This window comes from Stegodyphus dumicola, chromosome 7 (genome assembly GCF_044657685.1).
Source record: "Stegodyphus dumicola isolate Sdum_Otavi_A_Nest chromosome 7, ASM4465768v1".
Lineage (NCBI taxonomy): Eukaryota > Metazoa > Arthropoda > Arachnida > Araneae > Eresidae > Stegodyphus > Stegodyphus dumicola.
The window spans coordinates 26,664,506-26,683,089 of NC_140774.1; the positions used below are offsets into that span (position 1 = coordinate 26,664,506).

At 30.7% G+C, this 18,584-nt stretch overlaps 1 protein-coding gene across 2 annotated transcripts in view; it reads right to left on the reverse strand.

The window, feature by feature from the left end:
- LOC118186690 (putative phospholipid-transporting ATPase IIB) overlaps positions 1 to 18,584 on the reverse strand; it is a 111,176-nt gene that overhangs the window by 89,392 nt on the left and 3,200 nt on the right. For both annotated transcript variants that reach the window (XM_035356814.2, XM_035356813.2), the window contains exon 2: positions 12,900 to 13,070. In XM_035356814.2, the coding sequence (XP_035212705.1) occupies positions 12,900 to 13,070 (171 nt within the window). The remainder of the gene's footprint in view (positions 1 to 12,899; positions 13,071 to 18,584) is intronic.

The window sequence follows — 18,584 nt, forward strand, 5'->3', positions numbered from 1 at the left end:
GCTATCCACGAAGTAGATTTAATTCAATGTAATAAATTTCAATGAAATACAAGAAAAATGCATGTAATTTAATATTCTGTGCAAGAAAATCATATGGTCATCACACGTCAGATTTTTTTTTTTTTTTTTTCCATTATACCCTGTAAAACTGAAAGCATATGGAACAAATGCATTTCATATGGCGATATAGGTTTCCATTCTCTTCTGCCTTTCAGTTTTCTTTTACCAACAACATTATCTTATTGCTCAGCATAAGGATTAGTCTCTTTTATAATTATCCACTGTTTCATCATTTATAAAATGCTCATAATACTTTAAAACACATGAACTGATTTGAAATGAAATATTAACTTCAATAAATATGAACTGAAAACGTGGAGGACAAATATCTGAGACATTCAGCATAATTTTATTCCATTGTTACATGGTTAAAATTGTACGGGATAGTCACTATTATCATTCTCTTCAAATTCTGACACTTTAGAATCAAAAGCATCTCAAACAAAGCTGCCTTTTGAATAACTTTCTGGTTCTTTAAGACATAAATCCTCTTGTTCACTTCAGCTATTCATTTTACAAATATTAAACATGAAAAAAATAATGAGCATTGAAAACAAATCCTTTCAAAACATACTCTAATGAAAAAATACTCTAAATATACATGATGTTGCTGTATAATCAAATTACAAGCACTGTGCTGCTATCTGCAAAGCTGCTGTGTAAATAAAATTGATACAAACATGATTAAAATTGGAATTCCCATGACGTTTTATTGCAAAAGCACTACAAATAAGCAACATTTAGAAAGCATTTCTTCAAATAAGAAATTAAGAAATAGTTATAAAAATATAACCTGTTTCAATGCAACTCGAATGAAAACATGCATATAATATACAAAATATTTTTTTAAAAAATCCCTATTTCAAAACAAGGGAAAGAAAATTATTAATTTTTTAATTTTAAAAATCAAGAACTTGGTAGACCAAAGAGGTAGAATGAATGCTACTATAAACAAGACAAACAGAAAAAACAAAATTACAAAAAAACAAAACTTTTTAAATGTGAAATCAAAAAATATTCAGAAGTATAAACTTCTCAAAAATTATATTTCAGTTTAGCTTAATGAAATAAAATATTCAAACAGCAATCATAAAGATATAACCTCTTTCAATGGGACTCAAATAAAAATATGTGCATAATTTATAAAAATAAAAAAGGAAAAAAAAAAAGAAAGAAAGAGAAGAAAAAGAAACACAGTAAGTCAAATTTTTTAAACAGGAGGAAGAAAATTTTTAATTTTTTAATATTAAAAAAATAGCATCTTGGAATACCAAAGATGGAGAATGTACATGTTGCTAAGAATAAGATAACTGGAAAAACCAAAATTACAAAAGCCTTTTAAATAAGGTAATCAAAAAAAAAAAAATAAATAAATAAATTAATAAATAAATAAATAAAAAAATTAAAAAAAAAAACCTTAGCCCTACAAAAAGCAACTTAAATTTTCAAAATTTAACTTTCAATCTAGTTTAAGAAATGAATAGACAATAAGTAAAACCAAAATAGAGAATAAAGTATGGTACCAAGTACCAACAAACCCAAAAACAAATTTTGTTGAAATTCAAAGTAAAATTTAAAGTTAAAATTAAATCTATAAAACTGAAGTCTCAAAAATAAAATTTCGAAATAAAGATAATTCTAGTTAAAAAGATAATTGTTCCAATAGAAAGTCCTGTAATTTTTTAATAGTGTTAGTAACAAAAACAATTTACAAAATACAAGCAAAACTTAAAATAGGAAATCAAAACAACTGTATAAAAGAAACGGTGAAATGGACATAAAGAGTATCTTCAAAGCTTCCAGATTGTAACAAGGAGAAAGTACCAAGTAATAAAATGAAAGTTAAATGGTCATATTGTTGGAAAGAAACAAACTGAGTGGTAGTAGTACCACTCTTAGGAAAAAGAAAAATCTGATGATGAAAAATCAGCAGCTATGAACGTTACTTTTGACCTACTAGGTCAATCGATTTTTAATACCTTTTTCTACTGTTTAGTATATATATGTAATATTTTAATACGTAGGAAGAATCCGGTACCTTGAGTAGCTTGCAGTCATAATGACTGACGTTTGAAAGCATACTGAAGAAGATTAAAAAACTGGAATTTTACAAATCACCAATATTAATTTTCGCAAATATCAAATCATCGTATTTTGTTATATTTTACAAACACATATATATATGTAAGATAAAAATGTTTGAATCAGAATTATAATATAACTATAAACATTAATTCTTCCTCTCTATTCTAAAATCGTAATAACTTATCTGCATTGTGTCATTCAGATTAATCATGCGATCTTACGTAACCGTTAATACCAGATGCCTCTTGACAACCAATCACCGAATTGTAAACCAAAACTTTTCTCTTCGCGTGCTTCCATCTTTCATAACTACGCACTTCAGCTTTTGCCCTCTACTCTGCTAAGATATAATTTCGCTGTAATGCTAAATTCCTAAACGGTAATACACTGATGATTTAAAGCATTTTTTTTTTTCTAAATATTGTAGACATCGGCAAAGCAAATTCAATATTCCTTTTTACTAGGCATTCGAACTTCTCAATTTATCGAGAGATTACTTTCAATCTATAAACACTATGCGTGATTATTTTTTGAAGCACTTGCAAAACACCACAGCAGAAGAATGATCTGTTATTTTTTCAACACTGAAAAAACAAACTTGATGATTCACTTCCTTCACATTATCTTGGATTTATCACAAAACGATGATTTGAAGAGCAGAACTAAATTTTCCATTGAGGTTTCAGGCTGCAGGAAACTATCCTGCCGGCTTAATTGTCATATTAAAAGCACAAGGAAAGGAAAAGCCGGAGCAGTGTCGATGCGTGATTAGACCCATATTGAAGAAGAATTTTGATTGCGTAGTATTTAAAGAACTTGGCAGTTGAGGCAGTTTTAATTCCATTTTTATTTCCAGCTGATATTTGTGGCCACAATCACTTGGCACTCTAGTCGTGCCTTTCCACAGAAGATTTACATTTTTGATATTGTTGAGATAGAAAGCAAGCCAGCGAAATTACATCTTAGCAGAGTAGAGGGCAAAAGCTGAAGTGCGTAGTTATGAAAGATGGAAGCACGCGAAGAGAAAAGTTTTGGTTTACAATTCGGTGATTGGTTGTCAAGAGGCATCTGGTATTAACGGTTATGTAAGATCGCATGATTAATCTGAATGACGCAATGCAGATAAGTTATTACGATTTTAGAATAGAGAGGAAGAATTAATGTTTATAGTTATATTATAATTCTGATTCATACATTTTTATCCTACATATTAAGGCAATAGGACTCTAAAAATTAAAAATTTATTTTAAAAAAATTGATATTTATAAATTATACTTTTATAGAATCAAAATTTTATGATTTATGTTTTTCTTTTTGATTTGCTAGTGCTTTAACTCTTTCTCTTTAAAAAGGCTTCTCTGTCGCTACGCCTTTTTCTTTTTGAAGGGGGGAATATGTAAGATAAAAATGTATGAATCAGAATTATAATATAACTATAAACATTAATTCTTCCTCTCTATTCTAAAATCGTAATAACTTATCTGCATTGCGTCATTCAGATTAATCATGCGATCTTACGTAACCGTTAATACCAGATGCCTCTTGACAACCAATCACCAAATTGTAAACCAAAACTTTTCTCTTCGCGTGCTTCCATCTTTCATAACTACACACTTCAGCTTTTGCCCTCTACTCTGCTAAGATGTAATTTCGCTGTAACGCTAAATTCCTAAACGGTAATACACTGATGATTTAAAGCATTTTTTTTTTTTTCTAAATATTGTAGACATCGGCGAAGCAAATTCAATATTCCTTTTTACTAGGCATTCGAACTTCTCAATTTATCGAGAGATTACTTTCAATCTATAAACACTACGCGTGATTATTTTTTTGAAGCACTTGCAAAACACCACAGCAGAAGAATGATCTGTTATTTTTTCAACACTGAAAAAACAAACTTGATGATTCACTTCTTTCACATTATCTTGGATTTATCACAAAACGATGATTTGAAGAGCAGAACTAAATTTTCCATTGAGGTTTCAGGCTGCAGGAAACTATCCTGCCGGCTTAATTGTCATATTAAAAGCACAAGGAAAGGAAAAGCCGGAGCAGTGTCGATGCGTTTTTAGACCCATATTGAAGAAGAATTTTGATTGCGTAGTATTTAAAGAACTTGGCAGTTGAGGCAGTTTTAATTCCATTTTTATTTCCAGCTGATATTTGTGGCCACAATCACTTGGCACTCTAGTCGTGCCTTTCCACAGAAGATTTACATTTTTGATATTGTTGAGATAGAAAGCAAGCCAGCGAAATTACATCTTAGCAGAGTAGAGGGCAAAAGCTGAAGTGCGTAGTTATGAAAGATGGAAGCACGCGAAGAGAAAAGTTTTGGTTTACAATTCGGTGATTGGTTGTCAAGAGGCATCTGGTATTAACGGTTACGTAAGATCGCATGATTAATCTGAATGACGCAATGCAGATAAGTTATTACGATTTTAGAATAGAGAGGAAGAATTAATGTTTATAGTTATATTATAATTCTGATTCATACATTTTTATCTTACATATGAAGGCAATAGGACTCTAAAAATTAAAAATTTATTTTAAAAAAAGTGATATTTATAAATTATACTTTTATAGAATCAAAATTTTATGATTTATGTTTTTCTTTTTGATTTGCTAGTGCTTTAACTCTTTCTCTTTAAAAAGGCTTCTCTGTCGCTACGCCTTTTTCTTTTTGAAGGGGGGAATATGTAAGATAAAAATGTATGAATCAGAATTATAATATAACTATAAACATTAATTCTTCCTCTCTATTCTAAAATCGTAATAACTTATCTGCATTGCGTCATTCAGATTAATCATGCGATCTTACGTAACCGTTAATACCAGATGCCTCTTGACAACCAATCACCTAATTGTAAACCAAAACTTTTCTCTTCGCGTGCTTCCATCTTTCATAACTACGCACTTTAGCTTTTGCCCTCTACTCTGCTAAGATGTAATTTCGCTGTAATGCTAAATTCCTAAACGGTAATACACTGATGATTTAAAGCATTTTTTTTTTCTAAATATTGTAGACATCGGCGAAGCAAATTCAATATTCCTTTTTACTAGGCATTCGAACTTCTCAATTTATCGAGAGATTACTTTCAATCTATAAACACTATGCGTGATTATTTTTTGAAGCACTTGCAAAACACCACAGCAGAAGAATGATCTGTTATTTTTTCAACACTGAAAAAACAAACTTGATGATTCACTTCTTTCACATTATCTTGGATTTATCACAAAACGATGATTTGAAGAGCAGAACTAAATTTTCCATTGAGGTTTCAGGCTGCAGGAAACTATCCTGCCGGCTTAATTGTCATATTAAAAGCAAAAGGAAAGGAAAAGCCGGAGCAGTGTCGATGCGTTTTTAGACCCATATTGAAGAAGAATTTTGATTGCGTAGTATTTAAAGAACTTGGCAGTTGAGGCAGTTTTAATTCCATTTTTATTTCCAGCTGATATTTGTGGCCACAATCACTTGGCACTCTAGTCGTGCCTTTCCACAGAAGATTTACATTTTTGATATTGTTGAGATAGAAAGCAAGCCAGCGAAATTACATCTTAGCAGAGTAGAGGGCAAAAGCTGAAGTGCGTAGTTATGAAAGATGGAAGCACGCGAAGAGAAAAGTTTTGGTTTACAATTCGGTGATTGGTTGTCAAGAGGCATCTGGTATTAACGGTTATGTAAGATCGCATGATTAATCTGAATGACGCAATGCAGATAAGTTATTACGATTTTAGAATAGAGAGGAAGAATTAATGTTTATAGTTATATTATAATTCTGATTCATACATTTTTATCCTACATATTAAGGCAATAGGACTCTAAAAATTAAAAATTTATTTTAAAAAAATTGATATTTATAAATTATACTTTTATAGAATCAAAATTTTATGATTTATGTTTTTCTTTTTGATTTGCTAGTGCTTTAACTCTTTCTCTTTAAAAAGGCTTCTCTGTCGCTACGCCTTTTTCTTTTTGAAGGGGGGAATATGTAAGATAAAAATGTATGAATCAGAATTATAATATAACTATAAACATTAATTCTTCCTCTCTATTCTAAAATCGTAATAACTTATCTGCATTGCGTCATTCAGATTAATCATGCGATCTTACGTAACCGTTAATACCAGATGCCTCTTGACAACCAATCACCAAATTGTAAACCAAAACTTTTCTCTTCGCGTGCTTCCATCTTTCATAACTACGCACTTCAGCTTTTGCCCTCTACTCTGCTAAGATGTAATTTCGCTGTAACGCTAAATTCCTAAACGGTAATACACTGATGATTTAAAGCATTTTTTTTTTTTTCTAAATATTGTAGACATCGGCGAAGCAAATTCAATATTCCTTTTTACTAGGCATTCGAACTTCTCAATTTATCGAGAGATTACTTTCAATCTATAAACACTACGCGTGATTATTTTTTTGAAGCACTTGCAAAACACCACAGCAGAAGAATGATCTGTTATTTTTTCAACACTGAAAAAACAAACTTGATGATTCACTTCTTTCACATTATCTTGGATTTATCACAAAACGATGATTTGAAGAGCAGAACTAAATTTTCCATTGAGGTTTCAGGCTGCAGGAAACTATCCTGCCGGCTTAATTGTCATATTAAAAGCACAAGGAAAGGAAAAGCCGGAGCAGTGTCGATGCGTTTTTAGACCCATATTGAAGAAGAATTTTGATTGCGTAGTATTTAAAGAACTTGGCAGTTGAGGCAGTTTTAATTCCATTTTTATTTCCAGCTGATATTTGTGGCCACAATCACTTGGCACTCTAGTCGTGCCTTTCCACAGAAGATTTACATTTTTGATATTGTTGAGATAGAAAGCAAGCCAGCGAAATTACATCTTAGCAGAGTAGAGGGCAAAAGCTGAAGTGCGTAGTTATGAAAGATGGAAGCACGCGAAGAGAAAAGTTTTGGTTTACAATTCGGTGATTGGTTGTCAAGAGGCATCTGGTATTAACGGTTACGTAAGATCGCATGATTAATCTGAATGACGCAATGCAGATAAGTTATTACGATTTTAGAATAGAGAGGAAGAATTAATGTTTATAGTTATATTATAATTCTGATTCATACATTTTTATCTTACATATGAAGGCAATAGGACTCTAAAAATTAAAAATTTATTTTAAAAAAAGTGATATTTATAAATTATACTTTTATAGAATCAAAATTTTATGATTTATGTTTTTCTTTTTGATTTGCTAGTGCTTTAACTCTTTCTCTTTAAAAAGGCTTCTCTGTCGCTACGCCTTTTTCTTTTTGAAGGGGGGAATATGTAAGATAAAAATGTATGAATCAGAATTATAATATAACTATAAACATTAATTCTTCCTCTCTATTCTAAAATCGTAATAACTTATCTGCATTGCGTCATTCAGATTAATCATGCGATCTTACGTAACCGTTAATACCAGATGCCTCTTGACAACCAATCACCTAATTGTAAACCAAAACTTTTCTCTTCGCGTGCTTCCATCTTTCATAACTACGCACTTTAGCTTTTGCCCTCTACTCTGCTAAGATGTAATTTCGCTGTAATGCTAAATTCCTAAACGGTAATACACTGATGATTTAAAGCATTTTTTTTTTCTAAATATTGTAGACATCGGCGAAGCAAATTCAATATTCCTTTTTACTAGGCATTCGAACTTCTCAATTTATCGAGAGATTACTTTCAATCTATAAACACTATGCGTGATTATTTTTTGAAGCACTTGCAAAACACCACAGCAGAAGAATGATCTGTTATTTTTTCAACACTGAAAAAACAAACTTGATGATTCACTTCTTTCACATTATCTTGGATTTATCACAAAACGATGATTTGAAGAGCAGAACTAAATTTTCCATTGAGGTTTCAGGCTGCAGGAAACTATCCTGCCGGCTTAATTGTCATATTAAAAGCAAAAGGAAAGGAAAAGCCGGAGCAGTGTCGATGCGTTTTTAGACCCATATTGAAGAAGAATTTTGATTGCGTAGTATTTAAAGAACTTGGCAGTTGAGGCAGTTTTAATTCCATTTTTATTTCCAGCTGATATTTGTGGCCACAATCACTTGGCACTCTAGTCGTGCCTTTCCACAGAAGATTTACATTTTTGATATTGTTGAGATAGAAAGCAAGCCAGCGAAATTACATCTTAGCAGAGTAGAGGGCAAAAGCTGAAGTGCGTAGTTATGAAAGATGGAAGCACGCGAAGAGAAAAGTTTTGGTTTACAATTCGGTGATTGGTTGTCAAGAGGCATCTGGTATTAACGGTTATGTAAGATCGCATGATTAATCTGAATGACGCAATGCAGATAAGTTATTACGATTTTAGAATAGAGAGGAAGAATTAATGTTTATAGTTATATTATAATTCTGATTCATACATTTTTATCCTACATATTAAGGCAATAGGACTCTAAAAATTAAAAATTTATTTTAAAAAAATTGATATTTATAAATTATACTTTTATAGAATCAAAATTTTATGATTTATGTTTTTCTTTTTGATTTGCTAGTGCTTTAACTCTTTCTCTTTAAAAAGGCTTCTCTGTCGCTACGCCTTTTTCTTTTTGAAGGGGGGAATATGTAAGATAAAAATGTATGAATCAGAATTATAATATAACTATAAACATTAATTCTTCCTCTCTATTCTAAAATCGTAATAACTTATCTGCATTGCGTCATTCAGATTAATCATGCGATCTTACGTAACCGTTAATACCAGATGCCTCTTGACAACCAATCACCAAATTGTAAACCAAAACTTTTCTCTTCGCGTGCTTCCATCTTTCATAACTACGCACTTCAGCTTTTGCCCTCTACTCTGCTAAGATGTAATTTCGCTGGCTTGCTTTCTATCTCAACAATATCAAAAATGTAAATCTTCTGTGGAAAGGCACGACTAGAGTGCCAAGTGATTGTGGCCACAAATATCAGCTGGAAATAAAAATGGAATTAAAACTGCCTCGACTGCCAAGTTCTTTAAATACTACGCAATCAAAATTCTTCTTCAATATGGGTCTAATCACGCATCGACACTGCTCCGGCTTTTCCTTTCCTTGTGCTTTTAATATGACATATATATATACTTTTGGTGCAACCGACTGTGATCAAAAAGGAAGGTGCACAACTACATGTTATAGCAGTCCTATACCGAAAATTTCAATGTTCTGAGGCTATTCATTTTTGAGTTATGCGAGATAGTACAGACACCATGAAAAAGTCTCCTCTGAACCCATTTTAAATCAGTTTTATAATTTGTTTGGTGAAAAAAAGTCCTTTATTCAGCCCATACGTACAGATGTCGTGGAAAAACATTGTTAAATTGCATTCAATAGCGATCAAAATTGATATTTTCTTTGAAATATGATAACCAGAATTTTTCGTGATTACAATATTTCCTTTACTTCATACAAAGAAGTAAAAAGAAAAGAAAAAATAAAATATTACTTACATTTTAATTAAGAAAGGAATTTTTTTAATTTTAATATTAAATTAAAGCAGATGAAAATGAGAAATAGAAAATATTTTTGTTTTAGAACAAATATACAAAATCAGTTGATTCAGGGAAGGAGGAACGTCAAGGAGGATAGTAAATTAACATTGAAAATTCTTCACCTACATGACTATACTAGGACTAAAGAAGAATTTTTTGAAATTAGAAATTTAAAAAAAAAAAAAATATTTAATTTTATTATGGAGGACTTTTATTATGAATAAGTGTAACTCTGAGTAGGTGAATTTCTTTAAGAAAGTCTTCAATTCCTCTGCAAACTTTTTCAATTCTTAAAATCTGGTTAATTTTTGTGCTGGGAATTACTCTTTTACAGACATATTTGATTCCAGTTTATTGGGTATTAAAGGTTAAACAGCTTTTTATTTTTTCATCAAAAAGTATATTTTTGTTATATCCAGTTCTGTTATTTCTGTACTTATGTTACCTGTTAAAATTTTTTAATTTTCTTTTATTTAGTACATATTTTCATTCAGGTTGCACTGAAGCAGGTTATATTTTTTTTAAATATTTAAATTTTGAATTACTATATTCTCATTCAATTATTTTAAATTTTAATTTTAAAAAAATCTGGTGTGGGAACTATATGCCATTCTTGTATGATATTCATTTACAAATTTATTCATTTTTTCTGTCACAAAGAGTCAAATTTCTTTTATTTTTATTTTTTCATAACAAGTTTCCAAATATAAGAACAAGGAGACTGCAATAAAAGTTAGATTTTATTATACAGTCAAAAGTATTTAATCCGGACATCCATAATCCAGAATGACCAATAATCCGGACCTCAAAGCTACGAACTTTCTGCGCATGCGCATAATACCTTTACGCATGTGCATATGTGTTTACGCAAGCACATAATACGTTTACGCATGCACGTTTAATGTATAACAGACGGTATAAGCTAAGCTAAAATGATCTAATTATCTACTTCAGTTAATGTTGCAAATTGCGTTGTTCCTTAATCTTCGAATTGGATCCAGCTTATTATTTTTGTCAGACTGTTAGAGCAATTTTATAAAAGCAAGCTTAAACTTTCGATTATGTCAAAAAGAATTTCTGATTTTGGAGCTGCCAAAGGATCTACAAAGCGAAAGCATGTTTCGATGTCCATCAAACAAAAAGTGGAATTGCTGCAAAAAATGGATAAAGGCATATCCTTTGTTTCTCTAACCATTCCGAAATATGCTTATCAATTTCATGCTGCTCTGCGGGGGGGGGGGGGTGACATCGCGGCGCGCAATGAACTGGAAGTTGATCTGTCAGCACTATCCTTATCTTCAAGGCAGACGTTTTTATTTTATTCGGCTTATAATTCCTTACTGAATGTAGTATTTCATCTCGATGTACCTCATCTTTGATATGATTTAAATCAAATTCCTCGTCATTATAAATATCACGAATACACATCAAATAGTTTTCTGGTTGCAATTTTCTAATTTTGACTATGCGTAATGTATGCTCTATGCTGTGCAAGTTGAAAGAAATGTTTAATAAAGTAAACAAATAAATATTAAGCTTTTTTTTTTTGTAAATTTTGATACCCTTTAGATCATAATTGCTCTTTATTTCATAAATTACGGTTCCATATTTTTAATTTTATAATTTCTGCATGCCATCTTACCAGATTTAAACTGATGATCTATAATCCGGAAAAACCGAAAATCCAGAATCACCAAAGTCCCAACGAGTCTGTATTAAAGACTTTTGACTGTATGTCCAAAATGTACTTTTTTTTTTTTTTTTTTTTTTTTTTTAAGTATGTTTTGAAATTGCCAAAAAAGGAATACTTTCATCATCTGAAACACTACTGTAACTAGAAGTCCAAGTCCATGTCCATGACTAACTACTGTGAAAAATAAAGGCTGGATAAGAACTTCAAGCTGGGTAAGGGTGTGTTCTGCGTGTATAAATATTTAGATACTGCCGATTGCAATAAAAATGAAAGATGCACAGCTATATCATATAGCAGTTCCATATACAAAATTTCAGTGTTCTACGGCAAATCATTTTTGAGTCATGAGACATATGTACAGACATCACGAAAAAAATCCATTTTGGAATAAATGGATTTTTTTATATATCTAGCTTAATCAGTCTTTTATTATATATCTAGCTTAATAATTTGGAATCTATCTCTAGAATCTGGAATAAAGAGTCTGTACATACAGATGTCATGCTAAAACAAATAGTCAAAATGGATATTTCCTTCAAAATCTGCAACCCAAAATTTTCAAACCCACAATACTTCGTTTACTTCATACAAGGAAGTAAAAAGAATTCCTTTGATTAATCTCCTTTCCTTTATATAGATATTATTCAGAAATATGCCTCTGACAATAACCATTTTAGCTGCTTCTTGATAAAGACCAAGGAATAATCAAATATTATTCAAAATATACTAAATATTATGTTGTATTTAATGACTGTTTTATTTTTATATTAAATGTTAATAATTAATATAGAAATAAAACAACTCCTTGTTCTTATATTTATTTTACTTATTTAGTATTGTATTAGCAAACATTACTAAATAAGCATTTATTTAGTACTTTTGTTTACTTTCAATATTATCTTCCAAGTTATTGTTCCAATTGCTTTTAATTTGTGCCCTCCTGTTAAGATAGTTTGGTGATAACTTTAAGGATAGATTCAAAGCAATTGTTCTTTCAATTTTGTGAGAAATAATGTATTACTGTACGAATATTACTGTTATTTCTTCAATTTCCGGAAAGTACCACAAAAGCATATTTTAAAACTCAGTTCAAGACTAAAATCAACAATATTTGACAACAAAAGCCATTGGAATTTAGAACACAAGAAAACATGAAAAATGATGTTTGTTAAAATTGAAGAATTATTATGTGCATGGTTGCCAGTCTGGGACATTCAGACAATTTGGCATCTTCAATTAATGTGGTTAAGTTAACAATATCCAATAAATATAAACACGTTTTCTTAAATTAGTGATTAATTTGCAATACAACTAGCTATTTTCATAGCTGGTAAATATGGTGGAAACATCTATCTATCTATCTATCTATAGATTAACTAACGCTAGTAAATAAATAAATTAAATTAATAACTTCACTACAAGAAATGAAGTATTTTGCTAGGTAAGAAGAAATTCTTTTTTTTAACATATGACTGCACAAAATTTGTTAAAAAATGCCATTTTCAACAAACTTATAATTTACTATTACAAAATGTAAATAAACACGAACACAGCATAACTTACTTTGAACAAAACACTTGCATATAATGGCACAAACAACAGAAAAACTTGTATTTGAAACTCCTTTTTTTGTGTTGCAAATAATGAGGCTCTAATAAAGAATCATCTTCTCCAGCTTCAAATCCTTCATCACTACTTAAAATGTTCTCTGCAGATTCATTTATAATATGATGCCTAAAGAATTAATAAAAATACATACAATTAAAAGATATTTATAAACTTTAAAAAACAGCCGGTTACTGCTCTTAAATGTGCCCTCAGGTAGCCAAATGCGGTATGCGGTGATGTGTGTTGTGCGCTGGTTTTTGGCGCAATTGCATGTTCTGCGATGGTTTTGGGGATGATGTTGGTTTCTATGGCAACCCTTTTTACATGGAAACTTGATGCAACGAAAGACGTGATGGCAAAATTTTAGTCGTGTGCCTGGTACAACTATTTTTTCGGGTGGCTGAAAATTCTACAGGTATTTAGGAGGAGAAGGTTTTGAACATTTATTTGAGAAACACAGTATCAATTTTGTGGATAGTGAGTCTGGCTGTCATATAAATATAATAGAGATTACGTGGCGGCATGTTAAAGCTACGTTGCCTACTTATAATCAAAACGCAATTTTGCGTTTTATTTGGTGGTTTACATATTTTTCCATCGTTGTTCTGAAATGAGAGAAAATGCTTTTAACAAATTTGTGGTGAAATTGTTTTGGTGAGGTTTGATATTGGTATTTCTGCTGTTCGGAGAAGCATTCGTTCATGATAAGTACATTGTATTTTATTCTTGTTCTTATTTTGTAGAATGTTATGTTCATTTTTTTAATATGAATTTCTGTCATTATTGTTGTTTTTTTTTTTTAATTGTTTGAAATGTATTTTAGTTTATTTTGTCAATTAGTGTGCAATGCCTACATTGTGCAATTCGTAGATGTCTTTTAAAGTTTAAACAGACCACTGTGTACATGGTATTCTTGAAATTTATTGTCGTTATGTTAATTTATTAAAGCGAGGTGTGCATAGTTCATAGATTCCCTTGCTGCCCAGATTGTGCAATTCATAGATGCTCTTTTAAGTTTAAACAGAACGCTGTGTACATGGTATTCTTTGAAATTTATTGTTGTTAATTTATTTAAGCAAGGTGTGGGTAGTTCGTAGATTCCTTTGCTGCATCAATTGTGCAATTCTGTGATGTTTTAAGTTAAAACATATCGTTGTGTACATGGATTCTTGTCAAATATTTTTGGTTAGAAACTTCATGTTTTTGCTATCCAAATTTTTTCTTTTTGTTTCAGGTTTTTAGCTTAAATTGTGTGTTTAAAACATGGTTTTTGCACGTGCGAAAATCGCGTTTTTGCAGACATTTTAGGCTTAAAGTTTGAAATGTAAACAAAAAAAATTTAGGTAGTAATATGGCGGTGTGGAGTTTCTCGCCAAAAATTTTTGGTGAGAAATTTGCCACCAACCGAGAGAGTATATGAGAGTAGTTCCAAACAGCCTAATATAACTCTTCAGAACCATTTATTACACAAGGTAATTCAAATTCATCTGATTAAAAATTTTTATAATGTGAAGGCAATATGAAAGCTTTACACAAATGTGATCCATTTGTTAATAGTCGTCATTTCAAAAACAGCAGAAGCTCATTTTCAAATTTAATTTAGGTTTGAAGGCTTAGGTGAGAATGGCTTCTGAGATTTCATATACCCCCAAAGGAAGAAGTCTTTAGAAAGAAGCAATTATCTGGAAGCCTAGCAAACCAGCTATTTAAAACTAATTCTTTAATCCATTACATACAATTCACATGATGCAAACAAAAAATTTCTGCTGTTTAGAAGCTATTTTCACTTTTCCTTGAAAAGAATTTTTAAATGATAAACTAATGCCCTCTGGTATTTCTATATTAAAGGCCAGAAGTAATCCTTTGATATCTGTTTAATATTTAACTATTTAATTTATAGAACTCTAAGAAATGAAACTAGATAATTCTTCCTGAATTCCAAAAAGCCTAACAAGCCAGGTGTTTAAAACCAATTCTTTAATCCACTACGTACAATTCACAACATGCAAATAACACTGGAAAATCTGTTTTGCTGTTTAGATGCTACATTCACTTTTCCTCAATTTTTTTTTAATGACAAACTAACACCCTCTATTGTTTTTATATTAAAACTCAGAAATAATCCTTTGATATCTGTTTAATATTTACCATTTTATTTTGTTAATTTTTAAAAGTTTAAAAATAGAATTATCCAAAGTAAGATTCTTATTTTAAAATAAGCATAGCAAAAACACGACAGACTTAGTCCAGTCACTACCTTTGGACTTACATTCATCAGCAACTTGATCGTTAATACTTTGTTCCCTACAATAACGTATACAATTCACACTTTAATTACCTCAAAAAAATTGGAGAAAAACATAAAACATATTTCTGATTTTGAAAGAAACTAATTTCAGATGATTTAAACAAAAAATACCTGATTATATTAAAAAAAAATGTGAATACATATAACTGAAAGAGATTAATAGTTTTGATTAATAACACATGAAGATATTCTGGCATCTTTGATAAAAGCTTACACCGGCCTATGTAGCATTGACACATCAAGCTGTTTACCTCTTGACATTAGGTGAGCAGCTTATTTAAACCAATTTTTTGGCAAGCCATGGAGACAATGACTTAGTTACCAGTTCATATAGCTACCAATGCATTTACTGTATCATGATTGTTGTTAAGTTTTGACTACAGTTATAAAGAATGAAAATAAAAAATTTAGACTGTCCTTAACACATTTGCGTCTAAGGGGTTATATAAGCCCCATAGCATATTAAAAAAATTCGAAAGGGAAATGCTTCTATAACAAACGCCTGAGTCTGTGTCCCACTGGAGTATTGGACTTTGACTAAAGGTTCCCTCTCAATTTCATCATGCTCTCCGAGTCAGTCTACATCCAGCAACAAAGTGAATGTGTCCTAAATTATACCTTCAAGTCTGTTTATTGTTTTTTTATTCTTGTTTTACTGTAAATTGGCGGCTAAAACTGCAAATTACTTTTGAAATGAAAAGGTACATCCTTTATTATATTTTTATTCCCTTTTTGCTGAAAATTTCAACATGGGACATATACGTCCCTCTTAAATTCTCATTGGAGATAAATGTGACCCAGCTGGTTTTTGTTGTTTGTGTGCTCAAAAATAAAAATATGTCCAGTACAAAATCCAAAATCCGGACTCTTCGGGATTTTGAAAGGGTCAGGTTAACTTTAAATTTGCTTTTTATGAAATGAGAATGTTTGTTAAATGCATACATATATTTTCAGAAAGAGGAAGAGAACAACAACAGCTTGCTAATCATTTTGGGGACGAGTCAAGATGATGCGAATCCGTTTCACAATAAAGTGGTTCCAAACATGTCCCTCCCACTACAGAGATGACTTCAGAATCCAACAAGGACGAAAGTAATTGGTTAAACCCCTTGTATCATAACAAAGTTGTTGTTTCATTTATGGTAATCTGAGTAGTTGAATGTTATGGAAACCCTATTGACGTAATCATTTGTATTACTATAGGAAATTTTGAATCATGGGATGTTTTGTAAGAGCTTTTGTCATGTGTGTGGTTAGGAAGTACATTGCTTGTTTCATTGTTTAGTCGGTAGAATGGCTGAATGTAGTAAGATTAATTTGAAGTTTCTTTACGATTTGGAATGAAAGGAGAAAAGTGCATTAATTGGCTGGTGTGTAAATGAAGGTTTACTTAGTATCCATTTTCCTGACAGTCCGGAATACATAGGATATGTTTTACTCTTATTTTTGTGAATTTAAGTGGCAACGCCGATAGACAGATTCTAGTTCAGATAATTTTAAGAAGTTTTTGGATGCTGTTAAAAACTTCTTAAAAATGTGTGCCATAGAGGTAAGTGGATATTTGCTTTGTGTAATGCTTAAATGCATAACAGGTTTTTCTTTTTTTATGTTATTTTATTGTTTGGTTTAAAATGTAGTTTATTGAGATTATGTATTTTTTGTTTGCCTCTATTGTAGAGTTGGCTGCTCCTTTGACTTTTAAGTGAAAACATATCGATGTGTACATGGACAAACTCCAGGGAGTGCGCAAAGCCTAGTTTGTGCAATTGTCTGATTTGTTTTTAAGTGAAAGTAGGTCAATGTTTACATGGATAAAGTCAAGGGAGTGGGCGATGACATTTTTGTGCAATTCTGGGATTTTTTTTTAAGTGAAAATAGGTCAATGTGTACATGGATACTGAGTTTTTGCAATTCTTTGTCTTGTAATTTTAGCTTTGTGTATTTTTGGCACAAAAATCGCCACTATGCAAGCCAAAATAACAAGACAAGGACTTGCACAAATTTGGTATTCATGTACCGCCAAAAATTGCCAAGGGGTACCTAAAATATACTTTTACCAAGTAATTTTCTTCAGGAGAATCTGGAAAACTCAAGTAATGATAAAAAAAAAATAATAAAATAAAAAAATATCGAACCAGAAGTTAATGGCAGGACCTAAGGAAACCTAAAGGAACATTTATGTCTCAAGCGAATTTTTTTTTTAACGTAAAATAAAAAAATAAAAAAACCATTGTTCGATAAAAGTTTACAATTGGGTGGCCCTTTTTTTTTTTTTTTTTTTTTTTTTTGCGATTCCTTTTTGACACCAAAATTGGTGCCAGAAAGGCCCGATTTCAAGATGGCCGCTATACAAAACGAAAAAAAGAAGTCGAAGAATTGCATAAAGTCGGTGTCCATGTACACATCGATCTATTTTCACTTAAAAAAACAATCAGAGAATTGCACAAACTAGGCCCTGTCACTGCCTTTGTCCATGTACACATCGATCTATTTTCACTTAAAAAAAAAAGTCAAAAAGCTAAAACAAAGTTAAAATTATCATGGTAACCAGAAATGGGGTTTCATCGCCAAAATTGAGCAAAATATGTTGCTAATCAAAGAAGCATCCAATTCTACACTAGAGGCCATTGTTCTTGTTTGTGTTGTCATTTTATTATTCAATTCAAAAAAATAAAAATTTTTATAAATCAAAAAATCGACATGAATCATATATGCTTACAAATAAAATTTTAAAATGTTCATAATTATTATATTTTTCTCTCTTAAAATGTTTTAATATCTTTATGTTTCAAAACATACATAAATTACACAGATATAAAATGATACATGATTTTTACACATAAGAGATTATTTATAACTAGATTATCAAACTGAAACAAACTTCAAATTATAACTATGGACTTGAAATTTGAAAAAAAGAAAATAACATAAGTCCAATAATCTACAAATGGGACTTTATCAGACTGCACACTTGAAATTGCATAATGCCATAGTAAAATATTTCTTGCATTACTGAAAAACAGTTATATGCAATATTTCTACAAACATATTAATGGGTAAAACTCATTAACAATTAAATTTACTCACACCTGAATTTTCTTTGATCAATTTTTAAAGTCATTAGTATTGCACAAAGTCTTTTTAAATAGAGTTCAAATGTTTATGGATTTTACTTTAAAAATTTTCCGGTACTATTCAGTTTCGAGGGCCGTAAAAAATCGTCAAACTATTGTTGATGCCAATGCTGCCAAAAATAATTGTGGCAAGAAAGGAAGTATAATAGTAAATAACTATTTAAGATTGATGTTTTAATTTAGATGAAAGGTTAATTT